Source organism: Petromyzon marinus, chromosome 3 (genome assembly GCF_048934315.1).
Source record: "Petromyzon marinus isolate PM22_M1 ecotype Great Lakes invasive population chromosome 3, UKy_Petmar_22M1.pri1.0, whole genome shotgun sequence".
Taxonomy (NCBI): Eukaryota; Metazoa; Chordata; class Hyperoartia; order Petromyzontiformes; family Petromyzontidae; genus Petromyzon; species Petromyzon marinus.
In genome coordinates, this window is record NC_133669.1 from 21,385,178 (window position 1) to 21,400,555 (window position 15,378).

General features: G+C 46.7%; 1 protein-coding gene across 4 annotated transcripts in view; it reads left to right on the forward strand.

Moving 5' to 3' along the window:
• Positions 1–15,378, forward strand: part of LOC116957123 (roundabout homolog 1-like) — a 173,147-nt gene that overhangs the window by 138,591 nt on the left and 19,178 nt on the right. For all 4 annotated transcript variants that reach the window (XM_032979089.2, XM_032979104.2, XM_032979096.2 and 1 more), the window contains exons 12-17: positions 664–814; positions 1,933–2,099; positions 5,219–5,340; positions 8,007–8,241; positions 11,683–11,807; positions 14,338–14,503. In XM_032979089.2, the coding sequence (XP_032834980.1) occupies positions 664–814; positions 1,933–2,099; positions 5,219–5,340; positions 8,007–8,241; positions 11,683–11,807; positions 14,338–14,503 (966 nt within the window). The remainder of the gene's footprint in view (positions 1–663; positions 815–1,932; positions 2,100–5,218; positions 5,341–8,006; positions 8,242–11,682; positions 11,808–14,337; positions 14,504–15,378) is intronic.

Consider the following 15,378-nt stretch of genomic DNA (forward strand, 5'->3'; position numbering starts at 1 on the left):
TTTACATGGTGTGATTTGAACACGCGGTAATGTTACGACACTGCATATGATGCCATGAGTAAAATGTGATGGACAGATTAATTGCGTAATCATTAGTTACCGCACTGAGGTCATCAACTCGCCACACTTGAAAGCAGGTTTCATTCCGAGCGGCTGGCATCTCAGAGGCGCTCGCTGAGCGATCAGACATGGTATTGGCCCCTAAAACAATCAGCCATGTCGCGTAAATGTTGTTGCTGTTGTATTTTTGGAGTTTGCTTGGCCTCTCTCTCCCCTCGGTCGCGTGGATTTTTCCTCCGGGTCCTCCGTTTTTTTGCCTCCACATTTGGAAACACGCGTTTCGCTAATTTTGCTGCTTTAGTTTTTCCACGTGATAAGCCACTTTGTTGAGCTATCATTTGTGGCCGGGCCGCTTCAAAGAAATAAGTTAATACCTCAGTGGGCTTTACCCGGTAAGACCAAAAATAATGTAGTTTTATTTGTATATTTTTAAGTTAATTGTTTACCTCTCCTATACTGTGCACTCCTATCGTGTTTTTTGCACTGTTTGTTGTTGTGACGTTCTGACCCGCTGCTACTGGACATCTGTGAAGAAGAGCAGTTGTAGCCCATCGGATTCCTCCAGGACAAATAAATATTCCGATTCTGTTGTTGCGGCCGCAGAGGGCAAGCGGTACACGGAGATGAACGCGGCGCTGGCCCCGCGCGGCCCCTCGCGTCCCGAGATTGTGGAGGTGAGCCGCAACACCGTGACGTTGTCGTGGAAACGGGACACGCTGCAGCCCGCCACGTCCTACATCATCGAAGCTTTCAGGTGAGTGGGCACCAGCACCCTGCATGCAGCACGCTCATATACCACCTAGCACTCTCACACAGCACCCTGCATATAACACCCGCACACTAACACCCAGCATTTAGCACCCTGTACACTAATACCAGCATACAGCACCCTGCACACAGCGTTGGTGTACGGTGCTTTTTCAGGAATATTTTGCTGTTTTTTTCCTGGATTTTCTGTTTGCACAGTCACTGTCACTTTAAGATGTTTTCTTGTTCATGTTTTTGTTTGTTTGCGGTTGCACCCGATTCAAGAGCCGAATGGCTCACAGGGCTATACCAATTAAATTAAACTGAAAACTGAAACTGAAACCCTGAACCTGATCACCGTTAGTGGTCACGATGCAAGGCTGGGAAGGGTAGTCCAGTACTCTTGGGTAATTTTAGGCCAGTTGTAACTAGCGATGGCCACCGCAGAATTTTTTAGATTTAAAAACAAATTTCGTTGCCCATACCCGGACATATTTAATCACTGCTCCCTCTGGTGGGCACATGGGATGGCATCACCCAATTGCAGGCAGGGGTCACATGACTACCCGAGGTTGTGTGCTACAGTGACCAATCGCTGGTCAGCATAGAAAGTGTTCTACAAACTGTTTGCTTTGACCAGAACGAACTTCGCCAATCTTAGTCAATCTCTTGCCGGTGACCATTGACATTGGCGATTGCTATAAAATTGCGCGAGAATTATCTTAGTCCATTATGGTGTGACGCCAATGACGGTGGTGTAACTATTGAGTGAACCGGTGATACAATGGCACCCACGGGCTACAGGAGCCCCAGGCACCACGTTATGAATAGAGGAGAAATTGGAATGGTGGTGGCACCATATCTTTCCCTGCACCGCCAGGGCCCGTGCCAGCAATGCCATGCCTCTTGTGAAATTTTTGAAGTGTTTGTGCAGCATTCAGAGGAGGAGACTGGTGTAAGGCACCAATAATGTATGTATGTATGTTAAACTTCTTTCGCACTCTACGTAGCCAACTGTGTTAATTGGAGGTGTGGGTGAAGGACGACAAAAAAAAAATTCCGTCGCGTTGCGGTGAAGTTGGTCTCTGACCGGACGTCTGTGTGAATGCACCTGTCCATGTGCAGCCGCTCGCTGGGGAAGGGCTGGAAGATCGTGGCGGAAGGCGTACGCTCGGAGACTTTCACTGTGCGCAGCTTGCGCCAGGGCGCCATCTTTGTGTTCCTGGTGCGAGCTGTAAATCTGCATGGCGCCAGCGAGCCGAGCGCCGTCTCGGAGCCCGTGCGCACAGAAGGTGATGATTATGATGATGATGATGACTTAGTACATTCTTACAGCACAAGGCTTTCATGCAGGTGCTTTCAAATGACTCGGTTGCGATTATACGCAGCAATCATCGCCCCCCCCCCGACTGGCAGATGAATGCCCCAGGTCACCCTCGCAAATTAGACTATCGTGTTCTCTAGAACTTTCAACGTGGTTAAACAAAATGAACTTTAAAAACTTCAGTAAGGGTTGATGTTGCTGCTTGTTTTTTACCCGATTTAAGTAATTTACGAGTTATCCTTCAATTTGTAAAATTTGGACTGTGACGCAGGTAACACGCGTGGCCCTTCTCTTTTGCGAACGATGTCACGGGATCTTCAGCATCCACTGTTAAGCGAGACGGCGCTCATTCATGGTTAATCCACGGGCATCGTTAACCAGGGTGGCCACGGGGGCTCACGCTGTGAATGTCTGGAATAAGCGATGAACCGTTTAAATTTTGATTTAAAGCTTTCGTGACTGCAGGGATTCATATTCTTGGTTCTTTCGGTAAAGTCACGTAGAAGGGAAACAAAATAATAAAATAAGTATATAAAACAATTGTCATAGATATTTAATTATTTTGTTGTTTCCCTTCTACGTGACTTTACCGAAAGAACCAAGAAGATGAAGCGTTTGTCGCGTCGCTGTCGGCCGTGCTCGGCATCGATCGTGGCATTCTTAGGTACAAAAAAAAAATAACATTCTTGCAAATAACTCCTTAGGACAGAAAGCCTCCAGGATTCGTAGACCACATTTGCTCATGCTAACGGAGAAAAAAAAAAAACTAAACAAAAACGCTTTCATTACTCCTGGCAAAATGGCCAAGAAAGTATGGTGCACCATCGTTACCCATTCCATCCAATCTGATTGTTTTTACCTGTTTGTGCTTGCCTGTGATGAGAAACAACTGCTACGCGTTCTCGTCAACATAATCATAGTCATTATTCTCGACATTGCATTCCTCTTTTTCTCTTTTTAAACAATTTCCTCCAGCATTGTCCCCACTTTGGTTGGCCGCTGGCTCTCTCTCCGCAAACCGTAACTCTGTTTCACGTCACAATTCCAATCTCTTTCCACAGCTCCGCACATGTGTTTGCTATTGTTTTCATGAATTCCTTCCTGGCCGCGTTATGGGGTCGGGAACTCTGCGCTCATTTTTCACTGTTTTGTCTCAAACTGTGCCCTCATCATCCCGTGGCCGTGCGCGTTTATCAACGGTCACCTGATCCTCCCCCTGTCTCCTTGTCGCTCTCGCTCCATTCTGTTCCCACCTGCCATTCCCACCGGGTTGAACCCTGCGCACGCCCACCCCATCGGTGATGACTCCTCAATCCTTGTCTCATTGCTTTTCATCACTCGGCCGCCCCAATGTGTTTCCCAAACACTTCTGTCATGAAATGTGTTGTGTCCGATCCTGTTACATCTCTACTGTCCCTTTATTTTGACAAATAAAGGATGAATTACTTTTTTTTTCTCTCACCAACCCACTATTTATTTTCGATGCTGAGCCACCGACGGCGACGTTTTGAAAGCACAAAATTGAAACCCATCTTCTACAACGGCATCCGGTTTCGCCCCTCAAAAAAAATATATGGCCATGAGTTGGACTCCTTCAGTCCCCCTGATTCTCTAGCCCATGTGGCACGTGCTCTCATGCAGGCCCGCAGCACAAATACGGTTCAGACACGACCCCTGACTCGACACAATTTTTGTGTCCGATTGCATCTTGACTTTTCTTGCTTGAAGCTGGCTGCAGCTCACAGATGCATGCAAAACAAGCCTACGGGCTCCTTTAGTCGTGAAATGCATAAGAGAGCTTCAATTCCATGTAAAATTGACCTTAACATGCAATTTGTGCCCACTTTGAATCAAATTTCAGCTTCAAGGGTACGCTTTTTCAGCTTTGTAGTGTTGCTTGTAGGCCCATACTACTTGAGTTTAATAGCTGGTGCTTGCCTTGAAATAATTCCACATCATTGCACGAACATTATAGCTTAATCTGCGTGCAATTGCAGCTAATTTGTTGACTCCCTGATCATTTTTATTATTTGCATATGGGTTCGGTGTAGAAATGTGATCTGGATAATTCTGTGGACTATTTGGAATGTCCACGTCCGTTAACGCATGAGTCAGTAGTTCGCGACAGTAGCGCTCTTTTTGTCAGAATCATCATCATCATCATCAGCGGTGCCTTAAACGTTTAGGTTGTGGGTACCACAAGTGATTATTTGGCAATTGGCTCTCTCCATATTCTTGGTTCTTTTGGTAAAGTCACGTAAATAGAAAAAAGAAAAAAAAGAAAAAAATTCAATTTAAATTAAAATAATACAAATAAATTAAAAAAATAAATGTAAAAAATGAAAGCAAAAAACCCACAATAAAAATAAAAAATTAAAATAGTAACATTTTAATAAAAAATTGAAGTGAATTGAAAATAATAAAAGCAAAAAACCCACGACGTTTCGATCGCAACACAAGCGGTCTTCATCAGGCGGGGAGAAAAGAGGGGGCAAGCCTCCAAATGTAGCTGCTTATGGCTCTCTCCACCTCCACTGGGGCCTCCAGGATGGTGGTGGAAAATTCTTTCTGGTTTCAGGGTAACGCGGCAAACCATCGCAGCCTCCACCTTTGTTATTGCCAAGGCTGTTTGTGCACTAAAAACCTTTTAATCACCACTCATTACATAAATTCAAGGTACTGTTCGGAACAAGAAAGCAGATTTCCAGTGGAGGGGGGCATTCAGCCAATCAAGTATGAGTATATTTCTGATCACCACATGACGGGAGTTGGTCGGTGTCACTGCTTTCATTCTATTTAGTTTCAAGACACATTTGGATGATACATACGTACGTATGCTGAACTTCTTTCACGATGTACGAAGCTAACCATGCTCATCGGAGATGCAGGGGAAGGATGACAAACTAAACATAAAAAGCACTTTTCAAAGAAATTACTTTTCACTTCTCAGAAAACTGACCGCAAGATCACTTCTGTAAACAACTGACTATTGTGAGACGTGGGCACGAGTGGGAACACACGGTATAGAGCTCGTCAAGCCAGCGGTTAGCCTCGATCAGCGAACGTCGGCGTGTCGGCCGCACGCAGACCCATCACCGGCGGAGCCTGGCCTGGACTCGGCGCTGATCCAGAAGGAGCTGGGCCGCATTTCCATTCGCCTGCAGGACCCCGTCACCCTCAGCTCCACTGCCCTGCGCCTGCACTGGACGGTACGAGCGTTTCGGAGAGACAGAGAGTACCGTTGTACTTCGTGATGCTGCTGCCGCTATAAGGAGTTTGAATGTCTCTCACTCTCCCCATGGTTGTGTGGGCTTTTCTGCGGGACCTCCAGTTTTTCCTTTCACGTTTTGAATCAAAACAGCATTGAGAGTATTTTGGCTGCTATGAATTTCCTTGGCAAGCACTGTTCTTGAATTTCCACATGGTAAGCCACGTGGTAAAATTTCCACGTGGTAAGTCACTTCGTTGAGCTATCATTTGTGGCCAGGTCGCTTCTAAAAAAGAGCTATATAGCTCAGTAGGCCTTACCTGGTAAAGTAAAAAGTTTAGTTTATCAGTCGAATAAAGGGGAAAAAAAAACTATTAATAACCAACTAGCTTTCAGCATTAGCACCAGGGTTAAAGGTCAGGGCGAAGGAGATAGAGTTAAAGGTTTCAGGTCAGGATTAGGGTTACCTGAGTTAATAGTTGACTTATAGTTGGCTATCGCGGACAATGATATTATGCTTTGGAGCAATCCACCTTTGCACTAAGCTTGTTCCTTTGTTTACAAGGGGCAATCTGTAGGCTTTGACAAGTGACGTTTGAACATTTTTGTTGTCGTGACCTGAGGTGAGACCCAATTTAGTGTCCTTCATGTAGGCGCTTTATCATGCAGGTGGTTTGTCCGATTGCTGAAAGGAGTTAACATTTTAAACACTTGGAAAATTGGCCTCTGACTAAAGAATCACAGTGACGCAGCCGGGTGGTGCGGTGGTTGCGCACGCCTGTAACCCAGCACTGTGGTAGGCAGCGAGAGTTGGTGGGATCGCACAAATGTTGTTTTTTTTCTTTTCTTTGAACCTATCTATGTGACTTTACCGAAAGACCCCATAATATGTTGTGAAACTCCTTTTTTGCTGCGTGTCGAGGTGCTATAGCCTGGCTCGCCACAAGAAGGCAGTACAGCAAGTGGAGTAATCGCCATCCGTTTCCATCTGTACGTGGATAGAGTGTTGCCCCCTCGCACAAGAAATGGGTTTTCTGCGGGTGCTCCGGATTCCTTCCTCACTTTTACAAGCATTTATTAACATGTTAAAATAAAAAAACCTAATGCAGGACTCTATTATAATATTATAATAACTTTGATTTACAAGGCCATATCTTGGTGATGATGCTCAGCGAGTTCAAATGAGTACAAGGTTTTCTTTATGTTGATAAATGCTGCTGGAAAGAATGTTTCTTTGTGACTGCCATCAAATCTGTGAATTATGAGTAAAACTCTATCTCAACACAAAAATGTTGCATCTTGAATGATATCTTCAGATGAAATAACGTTTCCCTTTAGCGATCAAGCATACACTCGAAATAATGTATTTAATTATAGGTACGTTGCTGTAATGAGCTGTAACGATGAAAATTTAAGAGTCTTAAGTCTACACGTGCTGTCAACTATCCTGTTTTAAGCTGCATTGGCTGCTCCACGTAGTATTTTTATTCACATCCTCACTGTTGCGGAATGGCGATCCTCACATTTGACTAGAATGAAACATGTGAGGCATTTTTAACGAAAAGCAAATTCACGGGACACATTTACATTGTTATAATATTAAACTGCCCACCGACGTCCGGCTGAGGTGCTGCGATTATTTACGTTCGTCGGCCATTGTAAAGCTGTATTATTTTTTTCGTTACGGCCGCTCATTTTACTCGAAGGACAATGCTATAATTAACGTGCGCTTCTTTTTGAAACCGTGAAGGTTCGAAGGAGGTGGAATTGGATGCGAGCGGGGAAAAAAAAATGCCATTTAAATCTAATTCTGCCCACAATTAATTTCCCTGTCGCCCGGCGAGGCGGTGCCAGCCCGTTTCCCACGCAGCCCACGCCGCGCCTCAGGTGCTGCCCGCCCCGCTGTAGTATGCAAAGGTTAAAGCGTGCGTAATCCGTCAGACCGTCTCGCCTTGTTCCTCCCGCTACCTCCCTGCGTCGGTGCTACTGAGCCTGCCCGGTGCTGCGGTTGTTTCCCCAAGTCCCATTGTGTCTCTCTCGTGTCTCCCTGGGGGTCTCATTGCCTCACCACAGCTCCCCGTGTCTCCCCGCGTCTCGGTGTCTCTCCGTGTCTTTCCATGTCTCCCCGTTCCTCTGTGTCGAAGTCATCTCCCCGTGTCTCCCAATGCCTCTCCGCATCTCGCTGCTCCAGGCATTGTGACGGTGCTCACCATGCCCATGTCCCCATGTGTCCCCATGTGTCTCCGTGTGTCTCTCCGCGTCGCTGCCACACCTCCAATTAGCAAGGTGGGCTGCATGCGGTCTGAAAGAAGTTCAAGAAAGAAGTTCAACATACGTACACATCCATACATCCCCTACTACAGCCTCCCTTCACGCTGCGCCCCTGCTCTCCCGGACATCCCCTCCCAAATTCTGAATCAGTCTTCCCTGCCGCCTCCCCCCACCCACCTGCATCATGCGTGGTCGATGCAAGGAATGAAATGGGATTCCCCCCCCTCCCCAAACCCCGCTCGCTTTACCCCTTATTCGTAAGCCCGGCACTTGGGCTTCTTTGGCCCATGGGCCCTGGGGTGCAGTTGCACGGCCTGCACGCTCAATAGCTATGCCCCCCCTCCCCCTCCTGCTTAGCCTTCATCCTGTCCGCCTCGCTTGCACCCCCCCCCACAGGTGATGCAGCGGCCGCTCTACCTGCAAGGCTTCCGCGTGCTCTACCGGCCACTGCCGTCGAGCCGTCCGGCGTCGGGAAACTGGTCGGTGCTGGAGGTGCGCTCGCCGCTGGAGCACGGTGCCGTGCTCAGCCGCCTGCGCAAGGGCTTCTCGTACGAGGCCAAAGTCAGGGCCTTCTTCAACGGCTTCCAGGGCCCCGACAGCGAGGCGCGACGCGGCTCCACGTTCGAGGAAGGTGCGTCGCGTCGCGCGCTTTGGCCTGCGCCCGGCGCCGGGCCTGCTTTTGCGTAGATTTGTGAGCTTTGCTTTTGAAGCTTGGGTCGAAAGTGTTAGCTGTGAACACAGTTTTGACGATTGGCTGTGTGTTTTTTTTTATTGTGTTCATGTTTTCAATTCGAGAAATACACGAAACTCAGAAGAAGCAGGGTGTATGACGTTCGAATGATGGACATAGACGTTTATAACCGTAGGCACGCCCCTTGTTCATGTAGAAAAGATAGAGATTTTATTTATTTCAGCAGGGGGCCTCATACGCTGTTAGCCTCTACAGATGCTGTACAGCACAGATCTTAGCTACGATCGTGGTTACATAGGTCGTGATGCAAACGGCAAGTGTCTGGTAGTTGTGATCTGGAAAACAATGGAGGGGGATGAGTGAAAGGAAAGAGAGAGGAAGAAGGACAGAATAAAGAATGGAAAAGAGAAGAGTGATGGGCAGTAAGTAGACAATAGGGTGAGAGGGTCGGGCCAGAAATGAGTCAACAAAAGGCCATGTTTTGTTTGTAGAATAATGTTCTGTGTTCTTGAAGTGCTTATTGAGCATCTTAAGACTGTTCCAGGCGCATTCTCTGTATCTATTTTTGGACGACGATTTTCAGTATCCTTTTGAAAAACATCATTCGTGTTTTCTAAGTTTTGCAAACCAAATTGAAAAATGCTATTTAAAGAGCCCTTAAATGTTGTGAATGGAAAACTTATTTCTTATGAAGAATGCAAAGCGTCTCAACTTAAAATGTAATCGGTTATTTTTTCTGCAAAGCTAAGAGCGCCCAAGGGCTGCAATTTGTATTTTGTCATCTGCGCCATTCTTTAACCTTTTGTTTGTTTCGTGACAAAGAAAATACCAGTGTTTTCTGAGTTCCAAACAGACCTGCGTTTCTACACGCAACCACTTTTGTGTGTTTTCACTTTATTTGCTTTTTATGTATTTAACTCTTTCTTTTTCAGTATTTCTAACTTTACAATTTTGCATCATGGGCTACCGTAAACTTCTTCAGGGCTCGTTAATTCCCTGTGCGCTTCCAATCTCATGAAACTGCTTTACAAGTTGTGCAAAGTGCTCTTGGGTCTAGCCAGACTGGCCTGCACAGTACACATTCAGCAGTCAGTGATTTCGATGTTGCTCTTATTATAATTGTTTCAAATGCAAAATCGTTCCCATGACCAACGTGCACTTTTGGCTGGTGCTCTTTTTAATGTCAGCAGTTCTGAGCCCTTGGCGAAACTGGCAGTAACACTGGATCCATTGCTCAGCAACCTCAAGTGAAATTTGCCTTGGATTTTTCTTCCACCTCATCAGCACACCTCCAGCCTTTTCGTCATTCCGCCCCTGGATGAGGGTCCTCCCAGCACCGTGCGGGTCGTGGGGCTTATCTGACCATATTTCACCATGCTAGTCAGTGTGGGTTGGTGAAGGCTTTCATGCGATTTGTGTACAAACAATGTTTTACTTCTGTAAAGTCATTTGATTTTGCCTTTTCACCCAAGTTTTGCCAATTCTAATATTTAATCCTTGATTTAACTGTTGTGCAATTTTCTTTGCATTTCTGTACAGTGTTCGCTCCTGTAACCCTGGTCTCTCTTGAAAAGGAGACTAGTTGTCTCATTTTGGTATGGCCCTTTTCTCAATCCACTGCTGGGTGAGGGCCTTAATTCCCATGCCGTGCAGGTTGTCGGGGTTATTTGACCGTACTTCACACATTTGTCAGGGTGGATTGGTATAGGTGGAAAAGATAGATGTTTGAGCACTGTTCTGCAGCGACTGACTCGCCCTCTGCTGGCAACGTGACTCTCCAGCAGCCTGCAACACCCGTTCATAAATGCTTGGTGGTCGCCCGTACAAGCGATATTCAGATCCTTTCTGGGTGATTTGGTCATGGGCTTTCACCTCCTTGAAAATAATAATAATAATAAAATATAATTTGGATTCACAAGGCGGCCCTCAAACAATGGATCTCAGAGCGCCGTGCATGTAAAGGAGGAAAATGAACAAGATACAACAACCGTGGAGAGAGACTAAAGAGGCTAAAGAGACAAGATAGATAACTTGAGAGAGGGAGAGAGGCCTTGTCTAATAGGTGGATCTTTACGGTTTGTCTGCCTGACGTGTTTCTACGGTGCAGACAACATGTCTGCAATACAACGCTACTGCTGGCTTATTTTCAAGTACTGCAGCCTGACCAGGTGGAGCCCATTATAACCAACTCCTGTAAGGGATAATGATGATGATTATGATGGGGCTGAGTTGACCTTAGCCAGGATTTGAACCCACAATGTTCATTAGTTGGGACCCCTGCTGATGTGTGAATCAAGTTATATTCTAGCCACTTGTTACAATTAATGGGTGAGAATAATTTTATTTTTAAGATTACAAAAAAATTGTGCAGTTGACAAGTGTTTAACGTGACAACACATCCGCGGCCTTTGGCGATGTAAAATGTTAATTTCCGGAGGTCTTTGCACTGAGCATAGTGGCTGCTTGACAGTGCAGCTGTCCTGGCAGTCGTGGTGGTGCTCGTCTGCTGGAGTAAAATGGGGTCATTTAAAAAAAAAGCATGAAAACAATTTTAATTGGCACGTAGTTGGATTGAGATAAGACAAGCTTGTATTTTATCGGTAATTTGAGAACAATTTAATGGCTCATTTATCGAGAGCTGCTGGGCTAAAATTACACGACTTTCATGTTTCTTTCATGGACACCACCCGTTGGTACTGTACTGGATGGAACATTCTTTAATCTGAAAAGGGTGTGCAAGATAATTAATTGGCAAATGATGCTGTGCATTTGGTACATCAAACTCCATTATGTATATATATATTTCCTCATTTTACACAATGTCTTCTTACAGTAACACTGCATGACAATCAAGGGACAGGATGGAACGCTACACTTATTGAATTCCTATGACCTCAAGACAGCAAACCCAAAATTGCTGCTATGCAGCCCATTATCACGTTTCCTCTACTTTTCCATTTTACCAGCAAGAACTACACTGCAATCTTACAGCAGTGCCCAACAAGTGCTGTGGTCTGCCACTTAAAACATCAGAGATAGGCTGGTCCACGGCATGTTACAGAGATAAGCAAGTTATTTTTTTGGAACAGCAACAAATGTTATAAATTGATGTCGGGGTTCTTTAGCCATTTAACGGCGCTGCCTGCGAGCTGGTAAATTGCTTTGGTGTCACTGTTCACTGGTCTTAATGGGCAGTCTGCAGTTGACCATGTGCTCCACTGTTTGTTCCAATTTAGGTGAAAAAAAAGCAATGTTTTACAATCCCTCTCGCTTATCTCCGAGCCAACTTTTCTGAGCCTTCAGGTTTTGACGGATTTTGGAAGCGGAGTTGAGTCGTGATGCCCGACCTCGGTTTTGTCCCCTGCCCTGTTTTGCTCGCAGCTCCAAGCGCGTCGCCGCAACACGTAGAAGTGAAGCGGTGCGAGGAGCCGGGCTGCGACAGTATCACCGTCACCTGGCAGCCACCGCAGGAGGAGCTGCAAAACGGAGTGATTCTAGAATACAAGGTAAGCTATGGATGGGGATGCGGGCGTTTGAGTGAGCTGACGCCATTGGAATAGCCGGGAAGTGCCCCGAGGGTTCTGAACGTCGGAAGCGAATGTGCACGGTGGATCAGCAGAATTGACAAGCAGGTAAGGCCCAGTGAGCTACGCAGCTCTTTTTCAGAAGCAACCTGGCCACAAATGATTGCTCAACAAAGTGGCTTATCACGTGGAAATTCATAGCCATATACACGAAGCACATGATTCTAAATGTGGAGGAAAAAACTGCAGGACCCGGAGAAAATCCACGAGACCACGGGGAGAACGTGAAAACTCTAAATATACAGGTGTTAGGGTCGGGATCGAACCCACAATCTCCTGTATACTAGACGAGGTAGTTAACATCTTGTAGATAACGGGGATACATTGGTGTGGTGTTTGGTTGCTGGTCGACCTCCCATTGCTCTCCCGAGTGCTTGTGGTGCATCTGGATACTGGGGGCTCATTGTCCTTTGTTTTTATGTTGTAATTACACACGATCCCACTGCCTTCTTATGGGTGCCATAGGCAAACATTTTTTTTTTTAGAAAGTGTAAATAAATATTCCAATAAAATGATGGAATTGCCAAACAAAGTAGGCTCACTCGCTCAGAATATCCGCGGGGGCCTTTGCTGCGCCTCTGCTAAATTAATGCTTGAGCCCAGCATTAACGTTTGGCTTGTTAAGAAGTTGAAATAACCGCTCGAGTTTTAATTGCAATTTGAGAGGTGATCTGCTATTTTGATCACCGTGCCCCCCCCCCCCCTCCTTCCAAGCAGAGGGAGCCAAATCAACGAAGCGCAAGGTTAATGAATGATGTAGGCGATCAGTAAGTCGCCTCTTGACAGCCGCCCCTCCCTCGCGCATCGCTTCTCCCCCCCCCCCTCGCCGCCACCTAAATTCTTTGTCTAATCTTACAAAACATTCCCCAGGGATTAGAGTAGCCCTCAAATTCCCCATTGAGTTAACCCCCATTTTTTTTGCCTCGCCTAAACTGTACGTCTAATCCCACCAATGCTACCAGCGTAATTGGAATTTGAGAGGTGATTCGCAGGTGATATGTAATTTTGTAAGCAAGCCTAGCTATCGTGTTTCACTTAATGCTTGGAATTAAGATAGATTGTTTGAATTAAATGTTCGTATTTATTTATTTATTCGCAATACATTTTTTTTTTACAGTTGATGGAGATTAAAGGAGACTAACGTCAACTTGCGCGATAAGATTTGATCCCTATCCACAGCTCGTGGCACCAGACGAGACGCACGGGGGAGAGTTATGTTGTTGCCATTATGATCGGCGCAATTCCTGCCGATCAGAGTTCTATTCCCGGGCCTGGCCAACATCAGTGGTGAATTATCTGAAATAGTCCTGGGACTACCGTCGATTGACTGAGTCTTAAATGAGCACCTGTTGTAGTCTGTGAGTATCAGCACTGGGGAGTCAAAGGCAGCTCAGCATGGTGCTGGCCACAGAGCTCCCTTGTGCGCTGTGCTGGCCTTAATGAGCGCTCGCTAACGCCACTACTTTCTCCCAACAATCCGTGTTTGCTGCACACGGTTCTTTGTTTTGTTTTTAAGCGTACGTGTGTATGTGATTCACGGCATTGGCGCGACGTTTGGGGCACGGTGCCACAATCCTGCTCATCCGTTTTCAGTTACACAGCCTCGCATATTCGTGCGCGGCCACATTCTTCAGCGACGGAGATGCCGCGCGCCGACGCCACACAGCCCCCTAGTGTGCTGGAATAGGTGTTCACGAGTGACACTTGACCCCCCAAAGTCCTCGGGAACTAACACCGGTGTGTGTGTGTCAGGCACAAAGGTGTGTTGTGTGTCTTAATCCATGGGGAACAGTGGCTTCACGGTTAGAGCACTGATCCCGGCAGCGATTCCTGGCTCCGATGTACGATGTGAGAATACGGTTCGTGTCTGAGCCGCAAGCAGCCTTCCATGAGGTTGACTCAGCATAAAATGAGTACTTGTCATAGTGGTGTGATCAAGAACCATCACCATTAGAATGAGAAAGGCAACTCGACGTGGTATTCATAGAACAGCCACTTCATGTGCCGTGCCAACCTTAATGGGTGCTCGCTCACCAAATATGCCCCCAATATTTAATTAAGCTTAACAGTGGGCGATTTTAAAACCTGGAAGCTATTTGGTGCAGTCTCATTATTCGGGTCACAATTCCATTCCATATTCAATTATTTTATTCATCTTGAGTTTACCATCTCTCTTGCATTGTTTCTTATTTATTTTGTCTCATTTGAACGTTTTTGTTTGTGTTGCTTCATTTTGCCGAAAATAAGCAACGGCGTAAAAAAATCAATGAATTGTAAATAACTGATTCGCACGCACGCGGTTTTTATTCATGCATCCTGAGTGAAAGAGTTATTTAAAAATTGTTGCATTGACGCGCGGCTACATGCCTGCTAACCAGGAGACCCTCGTCGTCTGTGTGTGCCACTGTCCACGTGCGTGCGTGCGTGCGTGCGTGCGTGTGCGTGCGTGCAGCTGTGGTGCATGGGTAACAGCAGCGAGCTGCACATCAACCGCACGGTGGAGGCGTCGTCCCGCTCGGCAGTGCTGCGCCCGATCGTCCCGGGGGTCATGTACCGCATCACCGTCGCCGCCGTCAACTCGGCCGGCACGGGGCTGCGCTCGCCGTTCACCGTCCTCGGTACGCGGCGCCAGCTGAATTAAGCTTCGATTAGCCGTACGAGTCGTGAGGCCACCCATATACTTTTTATTTTTTCACCAGCACATCGGGTGGCGGCCAGTGCGGTTAATTGCATGATCGATTGTTTTTGCTGGCAATTCAAATTAAAGCGATTGACCGCACCTGACGACGTGGGTGCTCCGAAAAACCCTGAGCCCGGTTTATTTTGATAATGAGAGTGGGGTTTAATTTATCCTTTTAAACGGTGCGCTCTCAACTCCCTATCCCTGCCACACTCCCTCCTCCTCCGACTACTAAAACTAGCGAGGAACAACAAATAACTCGAACGCACCACCACACACGAAGAGAAGGGGTTTTTTGGATAATATATCGAAAATGAAAAAAAGCACCACTCTAAATTCCTGCACATTTTTCCCCCAGCCCGCGCCGTCGGTGTGATTGATGCAATCTGTGTTTGAAGCAGAGCGAGGTATTCTCCGCCTTATTAATTGTTGATTTATCCTCGCGTTTGTTTATCATTAATGTGTCGGCGGGGATGTGGGTTGGGGGGTGGCGAACTTATTCTGTGCGTTCACCCGTACGACAAAATGACCCGGCGAGAAGAGGTGGCGCCGCTCTCGCCGGGGTCCCACGGGCGGAAGATGCATCGCCTTGTCCCCAAAGGGCGATCGGCTCGGAGACCCCGGGATGTATGTGAAGAATGCAAATGTCGGGTGTCAAGTTTTGCTGTGAATCCACCGGGGATTTATAGTGACCTCCTCGGGCATATGTATAACAGTTAAGCGCTGATGGTTTACACTGGGGAGACATTACTTACCGGGCGGCGTACACACGCAACAAAAAAAACCACCCCCAAAGTGACTACGAGGAGGTCC